Here is a 17,822-nt window from a genome sequence, read left to right as displayed (position 1 = left end):
CTTAAGGACCCTTTTTTGTATTTTTTTTTTTTAAAGGGCCAGTTTAAAAAACATTTTTTTTTTTTTTTTTTTTTTTTTTAATTTTTTTTTTTTTTGACTGCTTGGACTATATTCTCCCAGTATTTGACAGGCTTGCTTAAATGTTGTGCAGCAAAATTTAAACGAGCTTCAACATGTTTTTTCTTCAGCAATGGAGTCTTGCGTGGTGAGTGTGCATACAGACCATGGCGGTTGAGTGCATTACTTATTGTTTTCTTTGAAAGAATTGTACCGGCTAATTGCAGGTCTTTCTGAAGCTCTCCACAAGTGGTCCTTGGCTCTTGGACAACTCTTCTGATAATTATTTTCACTCCTCTGTCAGAAATCTTGTGAGGAGCACCTGGTCTTGGCCGATTTATGGTGAAATTATGTTCTTTTTACTTCTGGATTATGGCCTCAACAGTACTCACTGGAACAATCAGAAATTTAGAAATCCTTTTGTACCCAATGCCATCAGAATGTTTTGCAACAATGAAGTTGCAAAGGTCTTGAGAGAGCTCTTTGCTTTTACCCATCATGAGATGTTTCTTCTGTGACACCTTGGTAATGAGACACCTTTTTTATAGGCCATCAGTTGAGACTGAACCAGCTGATATTTATTTGCACTGACAAGGGGCAGGATTGCTTCCTAATTTCTGATAGATTTCAGCTGGTGTCTTGGCTTTCATGCCCTTTTGTAACATCCGTTTCTTCATGTGTTCAATACTTTTTCCCTGTGTCATTCCATTTTATTACACATAACCTAATTTCTGAACTTCTTTGTTTTAGTCTCTTTTTATGTATGGATTGCATGGGTTGTTACCGACATGTCGTCAGAAAGTTTATGTCAATGGCACCTTTAGAAATATAATTACCTAGAAAAATGGTGACATGTTCAATACTCATTTTACCCACTGTGTATAAAGCCTTGTACACACGCTTAGATTTTCAGATGACCGATCGTCCGTTTTTTATGGCATGCTAGTCTCACGTCAAAAGTGAAGAGGTTACTCACAATACAAAAATTTTAATACGACAGAATACGTCAGAAGTGACGTAATGTATCGAATAGTTTTGTATGTATTCTTTTGTTTCTGAGCATGCGTAGTCTTGCTCTTACAATTTTTTCCGTACGGAAACGGTACTAATGAAACGAATATCGGACGTTCAGTTCACATCTGACAACAATTTTATAGTCTGCACATCCAGCTTTTGTCTGACAAAAAAGCCAAAGCGGCTGTCTAAAGCACCGTACTAACATTACAAAAATCGTCAGACAGCTCGTCATACAAATTTTTCCACTTGATTTTGGTATCGTGTGTACGGGCCTTAAGGCTCCCAGTCAAGATGGCAGCCTGAGGTCTCCAGAGGTTGCAGCGTCTAGTCAGACAGCTGGCTTCTCTAAGATCCTGACCGAGTTCACAAGGGGACAATTTCCCTAACAGACTCCTCTCCATCTGTAATAATGACACCATGCCACCTACAGGACAGAAGGAAAACCTGCACTTGCTTACAAGTGCTGACATCACTAAATACTCTGCATCATAGATGAGCGCTCCCCGCAGGAAGAGGAGCAAGAGGGCCCCAATTCCTCACATGGCTGGACCAAAAACCGCTCCAAAAAATAAGAATAACCAAAATAAAAAAGCATGGGGTGTGGGTGCTCAAAGGGTAGGAGGAAGTCTCCTATAGGGGGATCTGCCCAACTTGAAGCTAGGATTTAGTTTGTCCATGGTCACAGAATACAGAAACCTAGCTTGCCCTACATTTATGCATCTCACATGACTGCTTATGTTTATTATTGCATGTAGCCAGCAAAGACATCAGTTGAGTGATGCTCACAGTCAATGAAGACAGACAAAGCTTCATTTTACCAGCCTAGTGGAATCCGCCTGTGCAAACCCTTTTAATGTCGCAGGAAAAAAAAAAAGCCTTTTTTTAAATGCCTTCTAAGTGATGACAGTAACTTTTCTTTTCTGTGCCGTTTCATCCTTGTTTGACAGTGCTGTCAGAAAGTTAGCTTTCCTGTTACATCAAACCTATGAACTGTTCAGTAAAGTTTTCACAGGTGTCCAACTGCCAGGAAGAACTTGAAGAATCTGGGATATTTCACTAATATGCTGTCATTCATTCTATGGGTTGGAAATTGACGTACACTAAATTGAACAACTTGGCAGCTTAGAGATGAGATGGCGATCATCATGAATAAGATATACAAATGAAAGAGAAACACTTTTGATTGAGAGTTACAATAGTACCTGTACTGAGTAAATGTTTCTAGCAGTTGAGTACATCAACAAATCACTATATGCAACCAAATACCAAGGCTGTGAAGGTTTTTTTTTTTTTTTAATTTGTGTTTGGGACTAAAAAGTTTATTTTCCACCAGATTGGATATATATTATATCCTTTATACCACTTGTAATAAACAGGTGGTGTTCTGGAACACTAATGCCGCGTACACACGACCGGTTTTACCGTCGGAATAAACTCCGAAGGTTTCTCCGACGGAACTCCGATGGAATTCCATTCAAGCGGTCTTGCCTACACGCGGTCAAACAAAAGTCCGACCGTCCAGAACGCGGTGACGTACAACACTTACGACGAGACTAGAAAAAGGAAGTTCAATAGCCAGTAGCCAATAGCTTCTGTCTCTTACTTGCTTCAGAGCATGCGTCGTTTTTGGTCCATCGGAACAGCATACAGACGAGCGGTTTTCCCAATAGGAATTGGTTCCGTCGGAAATATTTAGAACATGTTCCATTTCTAGGTCTGTCAGGATTTTCTAAAAAAAAAAAGTCAGATGAGGCCTACACATGCTCAGAATAGACGATGAAAAGCTTCCATCGGACTTTTTATGTCGGACATTCCGCTCGTGTGTACGGGGCTTTATACATCACCTTACATTGGATTTCATTATTTAATGTATATTATATTTTTTCTGACATTTAGTGTCAATGTACTATAACTACAACTTGTTGTTTTCATTTTTGTGCAGCGGTACAATCCAGTTTACCTATGTGTCTAGGCTACTTGGGCTAGACCCCTCTCTTCTTCTTCTTCTTAGCTCAGTTTCCAACCTTCATAGTGGGCGCAAAGTGTAGAAGATCACTGTCCATTTAAACTTTAATATGACCAGATAACATCCATATACTGCACTTTTACAAGTAAATCTGTGTTGGATTGTGCCATGTCTTACGTAAATGTTACTTGTCAATGGGTAACCTGAGCTTGGGACAATGCAAACAACCACCTTAATGAAATAAACTTCACATCAGAGGTTCCCCCATCACATCAGAGTTTCCACCAACACATCAGAACCATAGTTGCCAACAGTCCCGATTTTCCCGGGACAATCCCGATTTTGGGACACTCGTCCCAATCGGAGGCTGTCCCGAATCGGGATTTGCCCAGGGAAATCGGGAATGTTTGCATTTTTCCTTTTTTGCAGCTGGATTCAGCAAAATGGCCACAAGAGCCGCCACCGCTGCTAGATCGCTCCCCCTTGTGTTCAGTGGAGAGAGGAAGGGGGCTCGATCTGTGCAGCCAATCAATCGGCTTCTCCTCTCGCACGGATCGGCCCCTCCCCTCTACACTGAACACACTTCACCAGAGCAGGCTCGGGGCGGGGCGGGGCTGGAGGCGGTGCAGCTTTATATTTTATCTCGACTTTGCCCCATTCATATGGACTGTGCTATGCGGGAAATGGGCACGCCCCCGTTCAACAGAGCAGGCTGGAAGTATGGGGCAGCTCAATATTTTATCTCAACCTTGTCCCATGCCCACCCCCCTTCTCCAGAGCAGGCTAGGGGTGTATTAGGGGCAGAGGCGGGGCTGGAGGCAGTGCTGACGATAATGTAATGTAATGATAATATACTCGCACCGCCTCCGCCCGCCTGCTCGAGTCTAAAATTTTTCTCGACTGAAAGGAAAGGCTGCGCACGCGCAGTAAAGTCGCAGATGCGAGGTAAAGCCCCGCCGTCAGCTGTGTTCTGATGTAGCTGCACAGGAAGTAACGTGGGTCGAGAGAGGTCGCAGGAATTTTTACAACAGGTGCCGCTCATGCTGTAATGGATATGTGCTGCCGGGGCCTTGGGGGCGTTATGGGAGGGGAGGGACGGAGAGGGTCTGCACTGAGGGGGTCTGCACTAATGGAGGGGTGTCTGCATTGGTTGAGGGGGTTTGCACTGATGGAGGGGGGTCTGCATTGATTGAGGGGGTCTGCACTGAGGGGGTCTGCACTGACGGAGGGGGGTCTGCACTGAGGGGGTCTGTACTAATGGAGGGGGGTCTGCACTGATGGAGGGGGGTCTGCACTGAGGGGGTCTGCACTGATGGGGGGGTCTGCACTGAGGGGGTCTGCACTGATGGAGGGGGGTCTGCACTGAGGGGGTCTGCACTGAGGGGGTCTATACTGACTCTGCTGGGGGCACCTGATGCAAGGATGGACTCTGCTGGGGGCACTTGATGCGAGGACGGACTGCTGGGGGCACCTGATGCAAGGAGGGACTCTGCCGGGGGCACCTGATACGAGGACAGACTGTGCTGGGGACACCTGATACAAGGACAGACTCTGCTGGGGGCACCTGATGCAAGGACAGACTCTGCTGGGGACACCTGATATGAGGATGGACTCTGCTGGGGGCACCTGATGCAAGGATGGACTCTGCTGGTGGCAGGCGACGTGGCAGGTGACACGCTCAGGTATTCCACTGATTCGGCATTATGGTGAGTTAATTGATTTAATTTTATATTACAATGTAATAATAGAAATAATGCGCTTCAATCATCCTGACACCATAACAATCATGGTGCCGGGATGATTGAAGTGCTAACACCAGGTGTTTGGAGTATCTTTATCTGCCGATTGTTAAACTTTCTAGAATAGACATATTTCCATTGTTGTGTAGGATCTGGGGCTGCTGTCCCTTCATTCCTCTCTCCCCCTTTCCCTCTCCATCCCTCATTCATCTCCGACTCTAACCACACCCTTTGGGCCATGCCCATTTAAGCCACGCCCACTATTTCACATAAAGCACACCCATTTTTGCCGCGGTGCACTTCGCCCGACGCAGTTTTATTTTTTATTGCTATGTCACGCCTACAAACCATGCCCCACCCCCTAATTATTATACGGCTCCGCCTACAGCTAAAAAAGTGTCCCACATTTTTTTTGCAATGTTGGCAACTATGCAGAACCCCCCATTCACAACAGAGCCCCCCTTCACATCAGAAGGCCCCCCATCTTATCAGAGGTTCACCTACTACATAGGCCCCCCTTCATTACTTTAGAAGCCCCCTTTACATCTGAGGTCCCCTATCATGTTAGATGTTCCCCATCACTGCAGATCCCCTGTTTACATCAAAGCCCCCCTTCACATTGTTTGCCGCCCCCCTAAAAAAATATAGCACCAGCCGCCATTGAAAGACATCCCTGGACTGATCCTGAATTGTCATTTTGCATGGGACTGTGCTTGTGTGACTGGCAGCCTCTGTACCATTGTGGGAGGCCCAGTTATATTCTCAGGGGCCCCTCTGGAGGTAAGTGCTACAAATGTTGAATGGGCTGCAAATCTCACAGGACCACACAAAAAGTAATGCATGCACTACTTCTGAAAAATGCACCGCACCAAATCACATGGTTTCTGCAATACCATGCGACGTGTTTGTGATCTGCGTTAGGGGTGTTGTTAACCCCATTGGCACCCGCAGCAGTTCACAAAGGCAGTGAATGTGCTGTGGTTTTGCCATGATTATCGCGCGGCAATCTGCAAAGTGCAAAGCTTGTTGCCCGATAAAGAGCAGGAGATTCTTCTGGGCGACAATGTTTATGCATTGCTGTTTGCCATACGATTTAGTAGAGCAGGCGATTCACTAAATTGGGGGAGCTGGGAAACTGCTGAGTGAGGATCTGCTGAGCCAAGGGAACTACTGAGCCAGGAAACTGATGAGCTGGGGATCTGCTGAGAGGGGGTACTACTGAGTCACTAATTACACCAAAATAAAAATAAAAACAGCAAATACACACAACACCTAAATCTGGTGACTTCCTCAACACACACAAGGAATTTGCCAAGCTTTATGAAAGCATCAAAAAAGCATGTCGCTGCGATAGGCACTTTAATGTGTGTTACTAATCAACAGAGGTGTAAAACCAGCCCTAATTGCTACTTTTGGTGGACAGCTTAGGCATTGAGACTTGCTTTGCTGTCTGAAGTGCAGTGAGGAGGCATTGTATCGCCTCCTCACTGCCTGTTTTAACCCCCTAATTACCAGACAACCACACCGCAAATACACACGCTGTGTGCAATTGCACTGCGGTTGTAGCGTGGCCCCGCCGAGCACGAAAGGGTGTATGATTCCTGCCATAGCCGCAAAGTAAAGTATTGTGGCCACACCACACCGCTGCCTAAAAACACAGCTCAACCATAGGGTTTTACTGTCCCCCGAGTATAAACAAGCCCTTAAAGGAAGTGGAGAAACATCAAATTTACAGGCAAGATCACTGGGTGAAAATAAAAGGAAAAAAAGCCTAAAAATAGAAAACTAAGGCAGTCACCACACACAAAGAATTAGTAATCTCTAATATGATATTTTTGTTTTAATACCACATTAAGGAGTATATACCTTGCTCCTGCAGGCTCCCTCAGTGCCGCAACCAGTCCCCCGCGGCCTAACCGCACTCCAGTCTCCTCACCGTACCACGCAAAGGTTGTCCAAGGATGACTGAGAAAACAAAATCACAGAAAGAAAAGGAGAATCAGCGCCAAAGAAACTAGTGAATAAATGTGGATTCCAATTGTGAATGCTGCCATTCGGTCCTAGTGGCTCACTAGTAGATAGTCTGAGAAAACAAAAATAACAGTGCAAATCTATAGAAATTCCACAACTGCATACAAAATTCTGAACTCTAATAGTGAGGGACTCCTTATAATTAGTGCATATGCCAATACCTCCCTACAAGAACGATACCACTACTTCATAAGCGTATTTAACCTGTGATCTACCTGTGTTTTATATATACAAAATATATAAAAAATATAAAGTAAAAGTGCAAGACCGATATATGTATATGTGTGTGTCACCACAATATTCCATGCTAGACATGTGCACAGCCAAAAAAATGTGTTCATTTTCGTTTTCGTTTCATTAGTTTATTATTTTTTTCGTTTTTCGGGTCATTCGTTATGATCGAGATTCGTAAATTAGTTCATTCGTAAATGCGTTCATTTGTAAATTCGTACATTCGTAATTCGAACATTCGTTCATTCGTACATTCGTACATTTTTACATTTGTACATTCGTAAATTTGTACATTCCTAAAATCGTAATTTGTAAATTAGAAGATTTGGAAATTTGTAAATTCGAAGTTTGAAAATCCAAAAACCTGAAAATTCAAAAATCTGAAATAGTAACTAACTATTAAATTATAGGTATTGTAATTTCCTTTCAAACTTGACTGTCAGTGAATGTAACAAATACAAATTTAACCGAAGTTACGAATTATCCAAAAAGAATGCTGCATCTAAACAAATGGAACGGAACAAATTAATAATCAATAATAATAATAATAAAACGTTGTTATTATTATTATTGTTATTTATTATTATTAATTCATTATGTTCCATTCCGTTTTTTCGGATCATTCATAACTTCAGATAAATTTGTATGTGTTACGTTCACTAACAGCCAAATTTAAAAGGAAATTACAATACCTATAAATTAAAAGTTACTAGTAATTACTAATTGTTAAGTTATTATTAGTTAACTATTATTTCAGATTTCCGAATTTTCGAATTTACAAATTTACAAATTCACTAATTTACTAATGTACGAATGCACGAATGTACGAATGTACGAATGTAAATTGCGAATGTACAAATGTACGAATGCCCGAATTTACGAATGTCCAATTTTATCGAATTTACGAATATTCGGAAAAAATTCGTTAAACGGGTTTTCGTTAATTTGGATATTTCCTAATTAACGAATTTGTCGAAATTCGTTAAAAAACGAATTCGGAACTAAACGAATTGCACATGCCTATTCCATACCACCTAATCAAAGGTTACTCTACACACAAAAAGAAAAACGATTAATTAGTAGTGACATCTACATATCATAAATGCATGTGCATGTATATGTTCTCAAATTTAAAAAAATCCTTATGTATTCCGCAAGTGTTATGCTGCGTACACACGAGCGGACTTTACGGCATACTTTGCCCGGCGGACTTTTCGACAGACTTTACGACGGACTTTCCGAATGAACGGACTTGCCTACACACAATCAACCAAAGTCCATCGAATTCGTAAGTGATGACGTACGACCGGACTAAAACAAGGAAGTTCATAGCCAGTAGCCAATAGCTAACCTAGCGTCGGTTTTTGTCCGTCGGACTAGCATACAGACGAGCGGACTTTTAGACCGGACTCGAGTCCGTCGGATAGATTTGAAACATGTTTCAAATCTAAGTCCGTCAAACTTTTGAGAAAACAAAGTCCGCTGGAGCCCTCACACAATCGAATTGTCCGACGGACTCCTGTACGCCGGACCAAGTATGCCGGAAAATCCGCTCGTGTGTACGCGGCATTAGTGTACAAAAAAATATATATTAAAAAAAAATCCAGATTTCAATCCCCCCCCCCCCCAAAAAAGGATTGTATATCAAAAAATAAAAAGCGTGATACATATATTCAGGTATCCGATGCAATCCTTTCAGCAAAAAAGTCCTAAAGTGACTCACCAGAGGCTGTGGCTGGTCAAATTACAGTAATAGCGCGGTGTTGTATATTTAGGAAGATCCACTCTCTACTCTGCTGACACAGACGTGTCCTCCTATCAGTCTCTCTCCACATTGGATAACAGATTATTAAGAGGAAGAAAGAAGGGAAATCTCCATTGCTTATTCTAGTTTTAAAATAAATTATTGTTTATTAAAACTTGTAAAAACACTAATTTCTTAAAGTGATTGTAAGGGTTAGTTTTTTTGTTTTGTTTAAAATAACAAACATATCATTCTTACCTTCACTGTGCAGCTCGTTTTGCACAGAGTGGCCCCGAACCTGCTCTTCTGGGGTCCCCCGGTGGCTCTTGCGGCTCCTCCCCACATCGGATAAACCCCTCGGGGAAGCAATTACTTTGCGGGTGTGCTCCCGAATCCAACATTTGGCGTCCATAGCCGCCGAATGTATGACTCGGCCCCGCTCCCTCATTGGATTTTATTGACAGCAGCGGGAGCCAATGGCTACGCTGCTATCAATCTAGCCAATCAAGACATGAGACATCGGCTAGAGCTGGTGTGCTCGTCCCGGCGTGAGAAAAAGAGGGTTCAGGTAAGTAAAACGGGGACACTGGGGGGCTGCTGCACTGCAAGGGGTTTTTCACCTCAATGCATAGAATGCATTGAGGTTAAAAGCCACGAAGGTTTACAGCCCCTTTAAGTGTCAGCCCAACACTAGGGAACAATCGCATGTTAATATATATTTCTCTGCTCCTGGCTATGATCCCAAGCCGCGAGCCTAATCCCTGCAAAGCCTGGTGGTGTCAGCGTCCTAGCCCCACCCTACTAGTTTCGTTATTCAACGTCCTCACGGAGTGGTAGGCCAAGGATGACGCTGAGGCTGGGTGTAAGGTAGGTGATAGGAGCCTCTGCAACTCTCCCCTAGCATGTAACCCATGCAGTGTGGGTGGATTTCTTCATTAAAGTTTCTTTCAATAAATGCATAACAACATTGCATTTTTTTTTAATATGCTCAGAGTTTAAAAATAAACTTTTTAATTTTTTCCTAATTCAGCAGCCAGCCAGCAAAAAAAAAGACTTCTCTGGCATGACGCTGAATAAATCCTGAATTCATGGCTATATATTAGCGATGCTTTACAATTTAAATCTTTCACAGTGCCGCAGGTTGATTTATAACATTATGAATCTAAATATCTTCAAGTGGCAGAATCATTGGAGTTTAGTGAAATCTGCGGAGAGACAGGCGAACAATGACCTGTGCGTAGCTGGCTAATAAAAAAATAATCAAAACTCATTACTGCCGGAATAACTGAACCATCGCTTCCATTTCGAAGGCTTTTTTTTCATGTCTCCAAGCTAATTGTTTCTTTACAAAAGATGGAAAAACACTGCTGCTGCATCATATTGTTAGTCGCTGTGATTGTTACTTTCTGATTCTATTTATCAACTCATTATATCTCTGTCAGGGCTGGGCTCAGTCCTTCTTTCTCAAAGCTGGCTGCTCAGTTGTCGGTTAATTGCAAGCTCCTATCTCTCCACAGTGACTCACCTGTTGATGATATCCTGCTCGTCAGTCCTGCCTACTTAAGCCGTCCAGTCAAGATGATCTCTGCCTTCGCCTTGGTCACATCTCTAGAGACGCTCTCCTGTGTTCCTGTTAAAGACTTGCTTGGCTGACATTCCTTCTGGCTCCAGATCCTGCTTGCTGTTCTATTACACTCATCTCTGGCTCCCTGACATTTTGGCTTGTCTAACTATCCGTCCGGTTCCTGAACTCTGGCTATGTTTTGACTACGTTTACTCTGTTTACCTTTATTATTATTATTAAACAAGTGTGACTTAACTGTACTTTGTCTCAGTCTGATTCATGGTTTCTGACAATCTCAGCTTTTTGTTTTGGAATTGTGTTGAAGTTGAACTCCAGGTTGCTCTCAATTTTTATCATAGTAAATACTTATTTTTCCTATTATTTACTTCTATTCTGGGAAATTGCTGCCACAACTATGCTCAGCCATTGGGAGGAGAGATCAGCGAGACCCCCAATGTCTCAAGTACATTAAGGATGCACCTCCCACTAGACTGATGAACTATACAGTGGGCGAGTAAGGGACGGTTTCAGCAGCAGAGGCAGTGCAACCAATCCAAAAAGCAGTGGGCAGGACCAGATGTGGTCAGGTGCTGATGGACATGCTACAGTCAAAACCCCTTTTGAAGAAGCACAATGTATGTGTGAAACGTCATCACCCCTTGGTCTGTTTTTTTAGTCCTGGTGGCAGTCTTTCAAGCTTTGAAGCTAGTTTTGCTCACTATGTCTACTTTGCTCAAGGTAAGGTCTGCTCGGGCCTGCAGCACACCACTCAGCGCCAAATAAATTAATTGATGTCAAAAGAGAGCACAACTAAAGACTGGGGGAGATGATACCACTCAGTATCTATACAGAGTGATCTAAAGGACAGCAGCCGTTTTAAAAAATCATAAGATTGAAAACAAATATTAATAATAATAGTATATATAAACCAGACAGGTAGACGTATACTACAAACAGCGCTAAATGTTGAGCAAAAATAAATATAAATCATGCGGCCAACTACGCACAAAAGTATTCAAACAGAGAGGTAGAGAGTCTGTGAAGTGCTCAGAAAAAAGTCCATCAGTGACAATACAGTCGTAACTCAGTGTGCGCCTTCCACCGGTCAGCAGAATTTCACCCTGTGTTGACACTCTCCCCCTAGGGGATCGAACTCACCAGATCTGCTAATTTTACAAGCATCCAAGAACAAAAGCAAAGGATCTTCTCAGCACCACTCTCTCAATACCACTCCTGGGGGTTCAGGAGGGAGGTCACAACTCCAAACAGATGAATGCCAAAAAGAGAAAATTGAGTGCACATAGCGTAATTCTGTTTATTAAATTGTACCCCACAATCTTCATAAAAAACCCCTCATTGTATATACGTACACAATAAAAGCAGTTAAACAAGCAAAAACGTAAATGGGTAGCGTGTCACCGTTCTGGAAACCGGCCGGTTCGATATCCAGGGGAACAGTTCACTTCCTGGTTGTGGATCAGGCCGAGGTGGAACGCATACCTCACTTCCGGCGTCGTGTAAGCCACGCCCTTACAGACTCTCTACCTCTCTGTTTGAATACTTTTGTGCGTAGTTGGCCGCATGATTTATATTTATTTTTGCTCAACATTTAGCGCTGTTTGTAGTATACGTCTACCTGTCTGGTTTATATATACTATTATTATTAATATATGTCTACTTTGCTGCCTGCTGCTCTGTTCCTAACGTGCCTGCTAGTGACCGACCCGGCCTGCCTGACCCTGCTCTGTGCCCAGCCTGTGGTGGCCATCCTTATTCATGCTGTCTGTCAAGTACCTGTTTTCTGCCACCTGCCAAGTACCTACTATCTGCCACCTGCCAAGTGCCTGCTGCCTATGACCTGCCAGTACCTGCTGCCTATCCACCAGCCTGCTACGCTTCCTGCCCTGCATCACAATCCAGCCTGCATCCAAGTAAGCACAGACCTCTCATCTGGAGTCATCATCATCTAAACTTCCAGGCCCTCTTGCCACTCCAGGCTCCCGTGCCTCCTGTTTACTTTACCAGGCATTCCAAGTTAGAGGTGTAAGAGATCACCTTCCTCTCCATGTCTGGCTCCATCTCCAGGTACATGACAGATATTTTACAATGCATAGTCATGGTTAATGTTCATATTACTGTGAACTGAGAATTGACATGGTTAATTTCCTAGATACTAAAGTCTAATTTTTTTTCTTTAAAAATAACAAACATGTTCTACCCACCTGCTCTGTGAAATGGTTTTGCACAGAGCAGCCCAGATTCTCCTCTACTCGGGTCTCTCTTCAGTGCTCCTGGCCCCTCCTTCTGTTGAGTGCCCCCCACAGCAATCAGCAATCAGCTTGCTATGGGGGCACCCGAGCCGAGCCTCAACTCTGTGTATCCATTCAGACATAGAGCTACGGTTTGGCCCCACTCTCTCCTCTCTCCTGACTGGCTAACTGACTTTGATTGACAGCAGCAGGAACCTATGGTGCCGCTACTGTGTCTCAGCCAATCAGGAGGGAGAGTCCCAAGCGGCCAAACAGCCAAGGCACTCGTGCACATCGCTGGATAGAGATGGGGCTCAGGTAAGTATTAGGGGGGCTGCTGCACACAGAAGTTTTTTATAGATAAAAAAAACTTAACCTTTACAACCACTTTAAGCCATTGTGTATTTGGCCTCTGTGTACAGTTGGTTATTTCACCATCTTTTTCTGAGTTCCTTCCCATTTTTGTGATGTATTTCCTTTTCCTTCACACTGTCTTGTTGGGATAAAGATGGTCACTTGTCTCTAGGCCTCATGTCATCTGCTCGCATTTGGGAACACGTTACCATGTTTTGACCTGCAAATACCGTCCTTTCAATCGTCTGCCACATCCTGTTGTCTGCTGTAATCTGCACATTCAATAAATATCTTTGTGGATGAGAAACAGTATTTGGTGAGTTCAGCTATCTGATAAAGACTGTCCGCGGTGATCGTGTCTGCTTATACAGGCCAATAGAGGTCTCAGCAAGGGATAAGTGACTATTATAACAGTTGGAGTCAGAATACAGGCAGTCTATGGGTTACCAACAAGGTTCTGTAGGTTTGTTCTTAAGTTGAATTTGTATGTAAATTGGAACAGGTACATTTTTTAAGTGTAACTCCAGCCCAAAACTTTGTTTTGTTTTTTGCATAGGGAAGGGTTAACACTGTTTGTTTTGCTGTCTGTGCCCCTGTTCAGAAGCTTTCACCTCACTTTCTGTCCCTGTGAAAATTGGATTTTAAAAATTTTGGGTTCTGGTGGAAAGAAAGATTGGTGATGAAGCTTCAGTGGAGACACCTTTTTCCCATGATAACTCTTAAATGAGTAAATTTCCCTTCCTAGGGGTAGATTTCCCCTCACTTCCTGTTGTCTCCCTCTGTGTGTAAATAGGAGTTGTGTGTAAGTCGGATGTTTGTAACTCAGGGACTGCCTGTAGCTGTATTAGGTTTATTTCAATGGCAGGTTCAACATTTAGTAAATACTAAATGTGTTGTGCTAACCAAAAGTGCATAAAACCAAACAAGTGTTCAATATAAATAATTCATGCCACAATCAAAGAATATCAAACTTCATATAAACATAAGTGACTATTCAATCCATTTATAAATTCATTAAGTGATTAAATAAATAAATAAAATCATAAATAGTCCCCAACAGAATCATGAGAGTGTTATAAATAGTCCCAGCAAAGTGCTGATAAATATCACAGTGGTCTAATGCGCTCCAAATAGAAGAGGGAGCGTGAGATTTCCAGCGCCGGTCCTGAATTATTTACTTACCTCTCTATGCCATCCTGATAATAACCATTCTTTTACCCCACATGATACCAGATCTCCTAAAAATCCTAAGTCTTGAAATAATTATTTTTACCATGAATTCAATCTAGTTTATTATATTATATATGTTTATCTTTACTTAAAGTATGTGTTTAACAAATATACCCCAATTTACATCATTTTACGAAAGTATTTACCTTCTGTTAATATACTGAGAAGCCCAATTTCATACTTTTTGTACGTCTTGCTTAACTACAAACTTATTGTATGATTCTTTTTATTGTATTGTTCTTAATAAAATATTTGAAAGAGAGATTTCCAGGGCCTCCAATCTTCACAGTGCAATCCACCAAAGGCATAATATATTAACCTCATACCAGAGATTTAGACCTCTAAAAGAAGCTCTAACAGTGCTTATGGGAAGGAGAGAACCCTCCAAGGATGGATGGATTGATCGATGTTCTGCTTTAATCAGCTGCGGGCAACCCATTGGGCAAAACCTCAAAAAAAACGCCCGCTCACACCACAAGGAAGGTTATAACATTCCAAATACACTCACTTGTTTGTTTGTTTTTTTAAGTCGGTGTGACAGACTCACCCGAGACAGAGGCTATTGGAGGGGACTGAACGCTAGCCTGTTGCCTTTTGATTATGGGCCCTGGATTTTCAATGGAACGGTGCTCTTTGTGGGGTGAATTGGAGGTCCGGTTTGAACTGTATTAATCGGACTCAGTCGTGTATATATGTATATATTGTTGGTTGTTTGATTCTGTTGGGGACTCCTTGCTGTGGATCTGTGTCCCTGAAGAGGGAGGGGGGGGTCCTCCAGCAGCCCCCTGCTGATAAGACTGATTCATTCTGTTGGGACACATCCTGTGAGGAGATGCTGGTGTCATCAACCTGTGTTTATGTTAATTGAATGAGCTAATGACATTGTCCTCTATACAATGTAGGAGACGGGACGACTGCCATTGTGTTGATATAACTGTGTGAAGCTCGGTGACCACAAGTCTGGGCGAAAGGTCATGTCTCAATCACCTAGGCTATATAAAGGATTAGATAATTAGCTCATGTTAATTAGGTTACGTTTGTATTGTTAGAATAATCTTCTCCTGTGTATATAAGACTGTATTCTGGTTCTGAATAAAGTGAGTCCATGTTAGCAGTGAAGCAAGTGTCGCCTTGTTTTCTGCTCAGAGAGGTTGGAATATCTGATATCTGTATACAGACTGGGAGGAAGTGGTATATGACGGAAGCACTCAAGCGGGGTGTGGGACGTTCCGTGACATTTGGTGGCAAGCAGCGGGAAAGCTTCCTGAAGTCTGGGACATCCAAACCTCCAACTGGATCCAAGATCAGCATAGCAGACTTCAGTCACCCCAGCGGAGATATGGACCTGGCATCAGAGTTCCCGGGGCTGCTGCGGATCATCCTTTCAACATACACCAGGACTGTGTCTGAGGATGAATACCTGGAGCTTAGGCAGCAAATTCGGGTGGAGCTCTGGATTGCAGCCCTCCGTCTCGCTGGTATAAAACAGGGCAAGTGCTTTCCAACCCAAGAGCAACGGGCCAGTGACCAACGGGCATTGCGGATGGCATTCCTGGGAGAGCAGCCCCAGGAGCAATGGGTGACTGAGTTGGACAGGTTGGTCCAGCAGGAGATAGAGCTGGACAATCATTATCGGGCTCTGCAATGGCACGCAGAGGAGGGATATTTAGGGGAGACAACAGAATGCTCTCCGGAGGGATATGACTTTGGCGGCCCTGGATTGCTGTGGGAGAGCCTTACAGATCTTTTTATGTTTGGCGATGAAGGGGAACCTGACCATGAGGACCTGAGAGACTATAGAGAGTCTATGCTCGGTCTTGCAGGGGTCTCAGAGCTCAAACCTTATCTGGACCATTTGCTAAGGAAGGAACAGCATCTGGAAAGGGCATACAGGAAACTGCTAGAACAAGTTCAGCAGCATGCCAGAGAATCGGCAGTGGAAAATCCGGAGATTGCCGTCCCCAAACCTGAAGTGCTGACAACAGGGCAGAGCTCTGCTAACCTCTGCCCAGAAATGATAGCATCTTCTGGGTTCCATGGACAGGAGATGGTGAACCTCTATCCCCAGACATCAGTTGCAGAGACATGGGATTTGATAGACTTTTCTGCTGAGGAAGAACAACCTGATGAGCCTCCAGCAGAAGAGCTGCTATCAGGACCAAAGTTCACTGTGTTCTGCCCAGCACCAACAGTGGCTTCAGCCTTCCTGAGAGAAGAGGTAGTCGGCCTTTCTCCCACAACACTGACAGGGACATGTGATTTTCTGCCAGCAGCATCTATGGAGTTAAAACAAACTTCTCCAGCTGAAGATCTGGTAACTGAACAGAGGGTCCAAGACCTCTGTCCCACACTTTTACCAATTCCAGAGACTGGGGATTTAATAGACGTTTCTGTAGAGGAGGAACCACCTGGCAAACCCCCAGCAGAAGTGCTGGCAACCGGACAGAGGGTCCAAGACCTCTGCCCCACACCTGCAGCAATTGTGGAGGCTCAGGCTGAGAAGATGGCAATCACTTCCCAGCAGCAGATACAGGGGGAGAAGGGAGAGGAGGTGTGTGTTGTCCCTCCCCAACAGTTGGCCAGTTTGGAGGAAGCGGGCTTTCCTCCCCAGCAAAGATCCGTGTACCTGGGAGACAGTACCATCGACATGTCGTCCCAGCAGCCAGATGAGGGAATAGAAAAGGAAGCAGCTGGCTCCCTTTTCCAATGGCAACTACACAGTTTGGGAGTGGAGGAAGCCAGCCTCCTGCCCCAACGGTTAGCTGGAGCGGAGGATGCAGAGTCCTCAGCAGAAGTGCTGGCAACAGAGCAGAGTGCTACCAACCTCTTCCCAGCACCGGCAACAACTGTGAAGTTCCAGGGAGCCGGGGCAGTTGGCCCCTCTCTCCGACGACAAGCTGATGTAGTGGAGCTGCTACTCCCAGCTGAATCGCTGGCAACAGGGCAGAGCACCGCTGGCCTCTGCCTAGCACCTAGTGTCCCTCTACAGCTTCAAGAAGCAGGGGTGATTGGCCCCTCTGCCCAGCAGCAGACCGAGCCCAGGAATGTTAAAAACAATCCAGCTGAAGCCCTGGCAGCCAGACAGAGAGTAAATGACCTCTGCCCCATACCGACTGAGGTCAACTATTCCTTGCAGCCAAGAATGGAGATCATGCGGGAAGACTATGTGAGTTCACTCTGCCTGACTAACGTATGTCCAGACCAGGTGGAGGTCTGGGACATTGTTAGTCAACCTTTGATGGGGGAGAAATGTGACAGACTCACCCGAGACAGAGGCTATTGGAGGGGACTGAACGCTAGCCTGTTGCCTTTTGATTATGGGCTCTGGATTTTCAATGGAACGGTGCTCTTTGTGGGGTGAATTGGAGGTCCGGTTTGAACTGTATTAATCGGACTCAGTCGTGTATATATGTATATATTGTTGGTTGTTTGATTCTGTTGGGGACTCCTTGCTGTGGATCTGTGTCCCTGAAGAGGGAGGGGGGGTCCTCCAGCAGCCCCCTGCTGATAAGACTGATTCATTCTGTTGGGACACATCCTGTGAGGAGATGCTGGTGTCATCAACCTGTGTTTATGTTAATTGAATGAGCTAATGACATTGTCCTCTATACAATGTAGGAGACGGGACGACTGCCATTGT

At 44.0% G+C, this 17,822-nt stretch overlaps 1 protein-coding gene across 1 annotated transcript in view; it reads left to right on the top strand.

The window, feature by feature from the left end:
- Positions 1–10,609, top strand: part of SLC36A4 (solute carrier family 36 member 4) — a 474,855-nt gene extending 464,246 nt beyond the window's left edge. Inside the window, exon 12 of the mRNA XM_073612996.1 lies at positions 10,303–10,609. Coding sequence (XP_073469097.1) covers positions 10,303–10,349 — 47 coding nt within the window. The 3' untranslated portion in view covers positions 10,350–10,609. The remainder of the gene's footprint in view (positions 1–10,302) is intronic.
- Positions 10,610–17,822: the final 7,213 nt, after the last annotated feature.

The sequence above is a fragment of the Aquarana catesbeiana genome, linkage group LG02 (genome assembly GCF_042186555.1).
Source record: "Aquarana catesbeiana isolate 2022-GZ linkage group LG02, ASM4218655v1, whole genome shotgun sequence".
In the NCBI taxonomy this organism is placed as follows: domain Eukaryota; kingdom Metazoa; phylum Chordata; class Amphibia; order Anura; family Ranidae; genus Aquarana; species Aquarana catesbeiana.
The sequence above is the reverse complement of the archived record's forward strand: the minus strand, read 5'-3'. Positions and strand labels throughout refer to the sequence as shown.